A 12,468-nucleotide genomic window follows, 5' to 3' on the forward strand; every position below is an offset into this window, starting at 1 on the left:
GTAATTGATCTAGTGGTTTGAGCAATATGCAGAGAAAGAAATTGTGTTGACAGTATTTTAATAATGTAATAAACTGCTCCTGCTTACAGTGTTCTTGTCCTCCAGTAGCACATGAATGTACTTGCAAAATGAAATTGATGCAAATTTAGGATGCATATATATTCTTTCCCTGTTCAAAGTAACCTTCTCTTTCCTAATACGGAAAGGCAATTCTGCATGGCATCCTGCATCTTAAGAGTTGCATTGTCAGAACTTTACTTTTCTTGTGGAAACATTAATCTTTATCTTATTGAACTTGAAGGTAGATATGATAGAATGATGAGATCTTTGAAATATATAGATAGATGAAATCTTTGAAAGCAAATACAAGGGAAAAAAACTCCTTTCATTTTAATACTGTCTTCTATATGCTGATTTTTTGTGGAATATTTTTGTTCTGAAATGCAAAATAATTCTTTTCAGAGGTTTTGTTATTTGCCCCAGGGACATCATTTCTGACAGAGATGATTTAGCATCACCCATCCAAACAGAGAGTGAACACTTACATGGAAATTAAATAATTTTAGCCTACATGGAAGTTCTGCAGTCTAATTAAACTGGGGGCACTGGAGCACCACTGAGAGCCCTCCAGCTCATCACTGCCATAAACAGGCTGGAGCACCCAACCTCTCAAGAATGACTTCATGTTAATAAACTCTTTACAACCAAGCAGATTAAAAAAAAAAAAAAAAAAAAAAATTATATATATATATATATATATATATTCTAATTTCTTGTAGATATCAAAAAAAAAAAAAACAAAAAAAACTTAAAGTCCATTTTGAGCTGCTGAGGAATGTGTGATATACCTGTAGGCTCACCCTAGATGTACAGAATTTATGGGCAGTTGTAATTTGAAATAGTACAAAAGAGGAAGAAACAGGAATGAAAATCTCTGAGTAGTTTATATCCAACCTCCTGCTGGAATGTGGCTAAACAAGATTGGGCAGGGAGAACGAAAAGTGACAGTGGAAGACTAGGATGAGAGAAAACAAGTGAGATTGTAACAGAGATTTTGTCCAGATGAAGATTTTTCTTTCCTGCTCCTCTTTGATGCACTTGGGTAAAATCAAAATTTTGGAAACATCATTCTTTGAGTTTGCGGAGTGCTGGGGTTGAATCTCAAGCTAAGTACAATCTAACACTGAGTCTCTTCTTTTAAAATAAAAGTGCCATAGAATTTTTAGTCCTGTCTACATACCTGCATTGAAATAGTCACATTGAGATATGTTTTCTTTTTTTTTTTTTTTTTTTTTTCTTTTCATTTTACCATTGATAGGTTGAGCCATTGATCCAGAAAGGCCATGAGAACCTAGTGCACCATATTCTGCTCTACCAGTGCAGCAGCAATTTGAATGACAGTGTCCTGGACTATGGGCATGAGTGTTACCACCCCAACATGCCAGACTCTTTTCTTACGTGTGAGACGGTCATTTTTGCTTGGGCCATTGGAGGAGAGGTAGGATGAATGTCTGCCTGGCATGGTTCACCAATGGAGCTTTGTGAGGGGGTGTATCATCATGAAATTTCTTCCTAGTATATTAGTGATTACTTAATCTGTCTGTTTTTAGGGGTACAGGATCACATAAACGCTTTGCCAGTAAGTCCTCAACCTCCTCTTAGCCTTCCAAGTATGTAATGCAGTGGTCATCCTGAGTGACAACCCAAAAGTTATGAAAACAGTAGAGGGAGAGTCGATGCCTTAGAGGGGAAAGATAGCTTTGGAGCATGGAAATCTGTTGCTGTATCAGCTTGTCCCATCTGATGTGGAAATACAGTGCCTCCAGCAATGACCAGTATCTGCTACCTATGGATAATGACAGAAAGAAAAGCAGTGTTTGTACATGACTTCATAAAAGACACAGAGGCACAACTCTCCAAATGAAGCTGTACATAAATTTAATTAATTTTGTGCCTCACCAGGACCTGGTTTCACTGTTGCTCTGTTCAGACGTATCGTTCTGAAGTTTCCTTCCTGTCCAAAGAAGCATCATTTCAGTGTAGGAGAGATCCTGTGTCAGTGCAGAGCCGGCATAAGGACCACTTTGCTCATGGCAGTAGGGCATATCCACAGAAAATACAGGCTGTGATGCCATGCTGACCCCAGGCTGTGTTTGCAGCTTAGTTCATGTTAATTTAGACTTCAGTTAATGCTTTCAGCTGACATAACACAGCATGACTGCCAAAGGAATCCCAGCTCTTTGCGCCCTTGATTCACTGTGTGCCCACCCAAATGATGGTTTGGGCACAGAGAGGGACTGGGGTGACGATACTTTCTGGAACCTGCAGTCCAAAACCCTCTGCAAATGCTGCAGTGTGAGGAAGCTGGAGTTGCTACGTGGACCCATCAGAAGAAGTTTAATCCAGTACAAGCATTATCCCTGGTGTATGCTTTGTGCATTTTTGCCATCAGCTATGCTCTGACCTAGTATTTGTACTTTCAACTATCTTAATCTAAGTGAAATTAAAAATTCATACAAATAAGTTATTATTTGACAAGCCCTATGGAGGTTTTTGCAAGGATGAACCTGTTGTTAAAGACCTGTAGAGAGGAATCTGACAGATCTGGGTTACGTTCAGGTTTGCCCAAGTACCCATTTCACTAACTTTAGCTTACCCTTACAGAGAATGAAGGTGATAATAATTTTTTACTATGTATGACAATTAACTCATTAATGTCCATCAAGCATCAGTAAATTTTGATCTCAAACTGCACATTTTAGAAAGTTAGAATGTCAAATTGAATATTGAAATATTAGCTATATACAATAAAATGGTGCAGATTAATTACAATTAAAGTTAACTTGCTAAATGAGTTCATGTAGGAGATACTGGTATTTTGATTTGAATCGGGAGTGAGCTTTTGAAGTTAGTCTCCCAGTTAATCCCACTTACAAAGCTTTGTTTGTCATCATGAGGGTTTGAGAATTTGCCCAGGCCTCTCTGGGATGAAGTTAAAATAAACATGCAGGGGTGAACCCAGCACCTTTAGCAATGAAAGGGGTTCAGTGCATGGGATCTGACCAGAGCTTGTCCAGGGGAGCATCAACTGGGGGCAGTGGATGCAGCACAAGATGTTTCACCATGCAGAGCTACTTCTTTTGCTACTTCTTATTGGCTTGCTAATGGAAATGTAGCCATGAAGATCACCTTTATTGTTCAAATCATTTTAATTAGAATACAGTTACTTGTGCACAAAAAGCAAGTTAATTACATGCAACTTCAGTATTCCCTGGAAATTACTACTTTTAGAAGCTGGGAACATTTAAAATGTTGATTCACTTCTTCATAAGGGTTTTATTTTCAGACTAAGTGCTTGTTGATGCAATGTTTATAAGTTTAAAATGGAATTTTTCTTTTCTGCTCAAACAATAAATACAGAATAAATAATCATAAGATCACAGGATAATGCAGGTTGGAAAGGACCTCAGGAAGTCTCTAATCCAGCCTCCTACTCAAAGCAGGGTCAGATTAGACTAGTTTGTTCAGCCTTGTCCTCTGGAAAACATGGGATCTCCTATTTTATATTGACATAGTTATTAAGTTTATTGAGTACATAATAGATATATTTTATCACAATGCCCTGTTCAGAAAGCTGTAAAAGAAGTTATGTTTATAAATTTTATCATTAATATAATCGTATCATTGCAAGAAGGAGTCAATGTACTAACAAAAAGAAATTAACTCTTAACTATGGCAAAAAATGCCTTAACTCTGTATTGATTTCTGTGTGTATTGATTTCCAGGGCTTCACCTACCCTCCTCATGTTGGCTTATCCATTGGCACAGCAGCTGACCCTCTGTTCGTCCTTATGGAGGTGCATTATGACAATCCATCATTCACAGAAGGTTTGTAGCCTCACACTCTTTAAAACATGCCAGACTGGAAAATGTACCACACACAAGTGCTCATCCCTGCACTGCATGGCAAACAGAGCAAATAAAAAGCTGAGGGTTATTTTTTTCCTGATCAATAGTTCCTGGTTAGCAGTGTTTTTCCCCCGTCCTTGAAATTTTTTTTGTAGTATTTTTTTAGATAAACATCTGCCTGAACTGTGGGCAGTTTCTGAAGTATAGACTCAGGCTTCTAGACCATTCACTGAGCAAAATCAGTTTATCTTAAAAGATAAGCTTTTCATTTATAATAGTGTTTTAATATTGCTCCTGAATTTACTTTATATTTAGAAGAAGTAAAAGGAAGAAACCAAGGATCCCAAGAAAATCAGGGTAACTTTTAGGATGCCTTTGGGAAAGATACTTTTCTGTTCTGAAAGAGAAGTTTATTTATCAATTACTGTACCTGAGAATATTGTGGTGATTGGTACCTATGAACTGAGTAAAATCCAATGCAGTATAGTATACTGGCCTTTCTTTACACCCCCATGCGTTAAAATAAAATTTGCTATGTGGGCTATGACATTCTGCCTTACTGTGGTTTCCCGTCTTTATCTTTTAAATTAATCTTTTTTTTTTTTTTTTTTTTTTTTTTTTTTTTTTTTTTTTTTTTTTTTTTAAATTTAGTGACCGACTCTCTGCTTTTGGTGTGTGGGATACAATAAACTTCATTTGCATCCTTACTATTGTAATCTTTTTCATCAACTGTTGCATGAAAACCCAAGAAATCACATGCTGAAAAACTGTGCCTGATTTGGTTGTGTCCCTAAATCTATAATTTTGTTTTAATTGACTGTCCCGCGGGATAGTATTGGTTTAGCTGAAGTAACACAAATGAAAAGCTGGAAATCAGTGATGTTTTGTTTTCTTTTAAGCAATAGGAACAATTTTGCCTTGCTGGGACAGTCCCAAAAGACCTGGGAAAATTCAGACAGCATAGGCAGAGCAGGGTGTTTGTAATCCAGGTCATGATTCTCCTCCTCCCTGGCCAAATACACAGTGTAAGATTGTGCCAGGAGTGCAATAGAGTAGACCTAGGTGCTCCATCTGCTTCAGGTGGGGCCAAATGGGTTCTTCTGACGCAACAGCAAACCTGCCACTGGGTCACCTTCGTTTGTGTGTTTTGGCACCTGCATTTTCCCGGTTTGGGTCTTGTGGTGAAAGGCTGCACTGTTTGCCTCCCATTGTGACCAGGGGTAATGTTTTGCTAAGTGACTCAGACTGGTAGTCACTCTTGACTCACACTCAGGAGGAGTTCAAACATTTTTCAGTTTAACATGGATGGGTTTCACTGTCTCTGGTTTTGTAGTCCTTAACATTGACTTCTCATTTGAAAAGTGTCCTCTTTTGAGATTATCAGAAACTCTGACATACCGGAGTTCTGTCATACAAAAGAGTGTCTGACATTTAGACATTAACAACCTCTAACAATTTCTGAAGCAGAAATACTACAAAGGAAAAATTCATATTAATGAGGTTATACAAATATCTCCAGGAGGGGAGTGAGTATGGGTTCCCAAATGCTGAATTTAGGAAGTTGTGGGACATGATATATCACCTTAAATATGACTCATATGTTGCAGAAGGTCTCATAGCTGATTACCATTCTTAATTGGCTATGCACAGTTTATATCCTTTGTTCTTTAATAATTATATGCAGTACTCCATCTTAGGTATTTTAGTGACTGGGTAACAGTCCCTGCTCTGTCCCTCTGCCATTTGCTTATCTTAAAATAGACTGCTGATATCATATTGATGTAAAATTTGGCTTCAGGCACTGCTACGTCTGTTTTGTTTTTCAGAAAACTGATATATGTCACTAGGAAGCATCTTACCTTCTCTGGGATATTTCATATGTTTTTTACATTTTTCATTTTCAAAATTGAAATTATTTCAGTTACTATTCAAAAATACAAAGAAATGAACAGGTGAACTAACAGAACGTCGTTCCTCTGAAAACACAAATTAATCCTTTTTCATGTATATCTTGACGAATAAAAATGACTAAGAGAAGACAAGTATTCTAAGCCTTTAGATTATAAAGGCAACATAAATTATTAATAGATGCACAAGCACATATGGCTAAACATATGTGGGTGAACAAAATAGATTTGTATTATTTTGACACAGCCTCCAGACAGCAGGTTTTGGTTCTTTAAACTAAGTTTTGAAATCAAGATAAGTCCTTGAGTCAGAGCAACATTAAAGTATTCTGTAATTCTCTTATCTACTTCACTCGAGGTGGGGGTATTGTCTACAAGTCTGGGACTTAATAAGGTAATTTTTGTGTTTAATTGATGCTCTCTTAATTGGGGAGATTGTTAAAGGGATGGGTTTTTTTCATCTTAGCTAGGCTGTAATGTAACGGGCAATCCAAAGCAAAGAGAAAATACAATTAATGGCAGGACCCCAGATGAAGAAATAGCTAAAATTCTCAACTAGAAGACAGCATGTGGCTTGAAAATTTTAAAGAGAAAAAAACACTTGCTGCTTATGGTTTCACTCATTTCCATGTTACTGAGGTTGATTCCTTGATTTTCATGTAGAAAACTTATGACATAGCATGACAAATATGAAGCTATTTGGTTTGGCTTTTTTTCTCCTTTAAAAAACTGATTTTTAGCCATGGCTATCTCTGTTCTTTTGTTGCAGGCTTGATAGATAACTCCGGTTTAAGGCTAATTTATACTCCAGTTTTAAGGAAATATGATGCTGGGGTTATTGAAGCTGGTCTTTGGGTCAGCCTCTTCCACAATATCCCACCAGGCATGCCTGAATTTGTGTCAGAGGGTCACTGCACACTGGAATGTCTGGAAGAGGTATGTTCCTTGCCTGCATCCACTGGTTTTCATTCATGGAAATAATTGGAAGAGTCACTTGAATGTCTTGGGAAGATTGATAGCTACAGTTAAAAGATGTGAGCAAAGGCATCTGGTGGTACATGTTGTCTTCCAAAATGCTGTCTTTTTGAACTGGATACTTGGCCTGCTCACTACTCAGGCTGCTTTACTTATTTCAGTAATAGTGGATGACACAGGGCTTGTAATGCTTTAGTTTTGTGTGCAATATGTAAGCATACACTGCTTTCCATGGCAAAGCTATTAATAACTCGGAATAGCTAGCCGAGAAAAAAATAGTTGAGGCTAATTCAGACCTGGGCATGTGCCAGAGGCTTCTAATGTTGAATTGAAAGCCTGATAGGTACTACACCAACCACAGAAACAGAAGACCTGAAGAAGTTTTACTTTTATTAAGTATTGGTTTCATTAATATAACTTAAATATTACTTCAGGTAACGGAAGCATTGTCTAAAATCTGTGGTGACTGTCTAATAGGAGATTCTCATATACTTTGTCATTTATAGAGAAAGATTGAATTAATAACATGGTTTACAATGAAGGACGAATTAGATAAAAAATTTAGATTTGTTCTTGCTGGTGTTAAATGTTGTGTATTGTCCTGTCATTTTTCAACCTTAAAACTCTTGAGTAATCCATTATCATGAGGTTTCTGACCCTAGGACTGTTCTTGAAAGGTGTTGTGATAACAGATTATTTCTACATTGAGCTCTGAACAAGAATTAAAGTTGAGCATACTCAACACAAAGTTTAGATCAGTAGATCTCAGCTAGAATGTGAGTGATGTCAGATTTGTGTCAATTTGGAAGAGTTAATTTGCAAATGTTTTTGACCTGGAAAAAAATTCTAGATGTAATCTTACAGTAGTATTTCACTACCAGTTCACCTAAAGATGGAAAGCAGAGAATATTACAGCTGCAGCCTCTCAATTTAAAGTGCATCTCTCAGCATCATTCATAACTGCATAGAAATTCCTTTTCCCAATAAACATCTACATTCATTAGTATCAGCCATTAGCCCCAAAATAATGTGCAGGTTTGAGTACGACCCCCTTGAAAGTCTTAAAACTATTGACAATTATTTGTAGTCCAGTTGATTCTTATTTAAAAAAATGTTAGGAGTAAAATCATGTTTTTGTTATAAAAAATGATCACAGAAAAAACCCTAGCCTTATTTTGTACATAAACCCTGAATTTCTCTAACGGTTTTGGTTTTGCTCCAAACTGTATTTTTCAGTAAACTGAGTGAATTCAAAATGCATTAAGGAATGTGTTTTCACTCTCTTTGTAGACGGTGTTACACTACATTACTTTACATTTGGGACCACTGATGATGTCGGTTTCTCTTGGCCAGGCTCTAGGTGCTGAGAGACCTGCTGGGATTCAAGTGTTTGCGGTGCTTCTCCACGCTCACCTTGCTGGCAGAGCTATCAGGATGCGCCACTTCCACAACGGTGAGGAGCAGAAGCTACTTGCTTATGACGACGAGTTTGACTTCAACTTCCAGGAGTTTCAGTACCTGAAAGAAGAAAGAACCATCTTGCCAGTACGACACTCTTAATTCTTTTCCTGAAAGTGTTTAAGGGATCATGTGCCTAACATTTTCTCACATTTAGGATTAAATTTGCTACAGAATTTCTTAGCCCATCATCATAGAATTATTGGATGTTCTGGTAATTTTTCCACTTATCACTGAGTCACTAATGCATTAAAATTTCAGTGTCTCAGGAGTGTCCACATGAGTCACCACAGAACTGGCTTGGTTCACCAAATCGAGCTGTTCTTTGGGTATGTTTGATATCCATAATTTGATTTGAACTTTACTATCACACGTTTGAACAAAGCAGATTAGAAAATCCCTTGTGTGCCTGGCTGTACCATCTTCATGCACCTAGAAAGGTGAATAATGAAAATGCCACCATATAGGCTGTAGGCTTTACAGAGCTGTGGGACCAAATAGCCTATCTTCAGTGTTAGCACACAGCAAGTATTCAGCCTTACAAACATGTTTAAAAGTCAGCCAAGTCTTCTGATTGTTTCACAGTTTTTGTTGTTGGGAATAAAACTCCATGCTCGTGTTCCACCTGATGTTTAACTAGCAAACAAAACCCTTCGAAAGAAGAAATCATACAACTCTATCTACTGTATTCCTGAAAATAATGCAACATAACTTGTAGAAATATTCCAATTACAATTATACTATAAAGCAGTAGCTATGCATAGGTATTGCATGAAAAGAGTCTGTATTTTTTTGTGTGTCACTCATTTAAAATTATTCACTTTTGGGTTTTTTGTATCTTTTTAAAGTTTTTGTCATGATGACAGAAATTTTAGTGCTGCAAAGTCTGTGTGATCCAGATCTGGCCAGCAGAGCAGCTTGTCCTGGTGTGTGTGAACAAGCATGTTATTAAATTGCCATATGCAAAATGTGAAAACATTGAATTTGTTTACAGTTAGAACCACTAAGGGAGACAGATCTAAGAAGACCATTGAAATGACAGAACTTCAGAAATGGTCAGGAGCCCCATGGTTTAAACGTCAGGAGCTTATCTTCATGCCCTTTTCTCTCTTATGCCTTTTCTCTCACACTGTGAGACTTTGATATTTGTACTTTAAAGACAAGAAGCTAAAATGCTAACTTTATAGTTTAATTTCTACAGCAAAATCTGGATGTTCAAGTGCAGAATTTACTCTTTGAAGTCAAATTGCTTGTAGTCTAGGGGCTTCAAAGACAAACGGGTGTTATCTCCTGCAGGAAAAAAGGTTCAAGGGTTTAGGAATAGGGCTGGCAGAAGATGACAGGTTTGCAGAGAAAGCTTGTAATATTTTTAGGAAAATCCATGCAATTATAGCAGAAGGCCTCTTAAAATTCAAGAACATAAGGGAATAGACAACAGAAAAACTGTGAAGGATATTTGATAGTAATAGCAACTTGACAAAAGAGCCAGATCAAGTAGAAGATGGAATTCTTTCTCTGATGGGAACCGTTTTTTATGCCTTTCATTGTTTTCATCTTATGCAAAGCTACCATATGTCAGCTTTACATATGTCATCTGGTGTAATTCAGAGAAGAATTTAATCAATTAACTAATAGTATGATTTTTCATGTAAGTTCTTGTTATTCTGTATTTCTATAAGCACTCCCAAGAATGTATCATTCTTTCAGCTTTGGAGTCCGGGTTATTTGTTTTTTTCACATAGTAGCACTCTCTTCTCCTTTGGGAAGCAGCAGATCTAGCCTCACAGAAGGAACAATTTTAGTGAATGTTATCCAGTCTATAAGATACGAGAGCCAGAGACCTCACTGACGGGAACAGCATATTCCCACTGGAACCAGTGACACTGTGCCAGTTCACACTGCTTCAGAAACCTCTGTCTCCATTTGGCTGACATGAGGCTGAGGCACCTCTTTCCAGCAGTCTGGAGTACAGATTGTGTTAGACTTGATCTGGAGAAAAAGCCTGTAGGAAAGGAGAAATTCTCAGCCTTTGAAGGGTGATCTGTTTTTTTTCTAGGGAAGTATAAAGGTTGATAAGGGAAGATGATGATACGAAAAAAAAAAAAATCCACTTGATTATCATGGTGATTTTCAGATTTGTACTTGATTAGGTACAGGGAGTGAAAATATTTCTAAACAGTAGGTCAGTTTGTCAAGACACCAAAAAGTTAATTGTGTGTGCTTGAGAAGGTAAGTATTCAGCCTTTCCCATACGTATCTGTCAATGTAGTGATGCCTTTGCCTGCCGCTCCTCTACTCCCAGGCTTGGCAGAGATATAGTTGTTTTTGTGATGTGGAATGCCTTCTTTTCCTCATTTGCCAAATACTTCTATTGAAGTTGGCAGTGTAAATTAGCCTGAGTAAAATAGCAGTGGATGAGTTTTGGAGCAAGAATCGTTTATATACATTGTCTTCTATATAATTTTACGGAAAATTGGATGATAACTGAGAACCTTCATTGTTATTTTAAAAGGAATCCAGACAATACTCTTAATGAGACTCTGTTTAAAACCATGGGAGATCCCTGAAGATTTGGGGTAATATGAATGCTAAATGCCAAGGCTTTAACATATGGCAATTACCTAATCCTTCACTCTTTGAAAAGGTCATATCCTCTGCTCCGATATTTATTTCAAAGTACTTGCTGTCATCTGTGGTTACCTGAAGCTGATGTTGATAAACTTCAGAACTGTGAACTTCCTAAATTTCATATTTCAGGGGGATAATTTGGTCACAGAATGCCACTACAGTACCGTGGACCGAATTCGCATGACATGGGTAAGCAATATTTTGGTGAATCAAAATAAGTACACAGATAATGTTGGGGACTAAAACCTTTTTCACTGAACACTATTTTTAAAAAGTTAATTTACTTGCTAGTAATGCCTGTGTATTTGTTGTCTTTCCTTTCATAGATTCTTAGGTTTTAAAGTCATCTGAACTGTTGTGATCTTAGTCTGACGTCATGCATAAGGCATTCATATGACTAGTTTATAAAAATAAGCAGGTCAACTCATGAAAAATCCTTAGAAGTCAAACTTTTCTAGTATGAGTGTTTTCTTCACAACATGTATTAACATGCAAATTCTGCATACTCTAGTGAATTATTTTTATGAACTTGTTACGCATTTTTCCCTGAAGGTGTAATTGCCAGTTCTTACATATTGATTTTTAGATAAGCTGTGACCAGGATGTTCTCAACTAATTAGTCTTATGCCTAACAGAATCCAGACAGATTGAAGGTCCTTTGGGTTGGGAAGAGGGGTTGAGGAACCAGCCCTCCTTAGTGGGGATGTCCAGCTCTGGTTTGGCACACGGCAGTACAGAGTCTCCCAGAAGCAGCTTGAAGGGGGAACAGAGGCGAGGCACTGGCCACTGCAATGCGGTCACTGAATTTTGGAGTTGAAGTAAATTTGGTTACTTGGACATGAGTTGGACTGTGCCAGTTGGCTAGGAACACACAGAGCGATGCCAAACCCACTATGCCTATGGAAGGGATAGAATCCGACCCTGTGCCAGGGTCTGATTCCACTTCCTGGGGAGTGGCTGGATCCAGACCTCTGGGAAGTGAGACGTGAGGAGTGTCTATTTTGCAAGGAAGAACTGTTCCTGGCATCCAAAGAGCAAAGGGATACTTCTCCCTGAATCATGGCTTGCATGTAGGCACATGCAGTAGTTATTTAATGAAAAGCAAAAGAGCAAGAATGAAGCCTTTTGAGTTTTAGTCCTGTTTTCCCATGTGGCGACCACACTAACTCTTGGCTCACGTGTTTTGTTTACTCCATTCCTGTTCCTGTGGTTCTGTGAGACTTGTGGAACTGTTCCCACCCAGGATTTAGGAACATGCACTTTATAATCTTGTCCACGTTTACCAAGATTAATTTTAAGCTAGTTGTTTGCCCCATGGTTCTCAATGGAAGGCTGTTTAGATAGAAATGTTTGTTAGCTAGAAATGTTATTCTAATTACTGATTTTATAATGCACGCTAATTTTTTCTTGAGTCAACATTATCTGTTAACATAAATAATTCTTTTTCTTCTTGCTCTTTATTGGCATATGTACTTACAACCTGAGTTCATATAGATTTATATTCCATCCCAGCCTCCATTTCACTAGGCAAAGCTCACTTAATTTCTTATTAAACAAATTAATTATCCTACAAGATTTTTTTTCTTCATCT

At 37.5% G+C, this 12,468-nt stretch overlaps 1 protein-coding gene across 1 annotated transcript in view; it reads left to right on the plus strand.

Annotated features, from left to right (window-relative positions):
- MOXD1 (monooxygenase DBH like 1) overlaps positions 1-12,468 on the plus strand; it is a 49,551-nt gene that overhangs the window by 30,943 nt on the left and 6,140 nt on the right. The window contains exons 7-11 of the mRNA XM_040058137.1: positions 1,319-1,498; positions 3,786-3,888; positions 6,586-6,752; positions 8,145-8,336; positions 11,007-11,066. Coding sequence (XP_039914071.1) covers positions 1,319-1,498; positions 3,786-3,888; positions 6,586-6,752; positions 8,145-8,336; positions 11,007-11,066 — 702 coding nt within the window. The remainder of the gene's footprint in view (positions 1-1,318; positions 1,499-3,785; positions 3,889-6,585; positions 6,753-8,144; positions 8,337-11,006; positions 11,067-12,468) is intronic.

Source organism: Hirundo rustica, chromosome 3 (assembly GCF_015227805.2).
Source record: "Hirundo rustica isolate bHirRus1 chromosome 3, bHirRus1.pri.v3, whole genome shotgun sequence".
In the NCBI taxonomy this organism is placed as follows: Eukaryota; Metazoa; Chordata; class Aves; order Passeriformes; family Hirundinidae; genus Hirundo; species Hirundo rustica.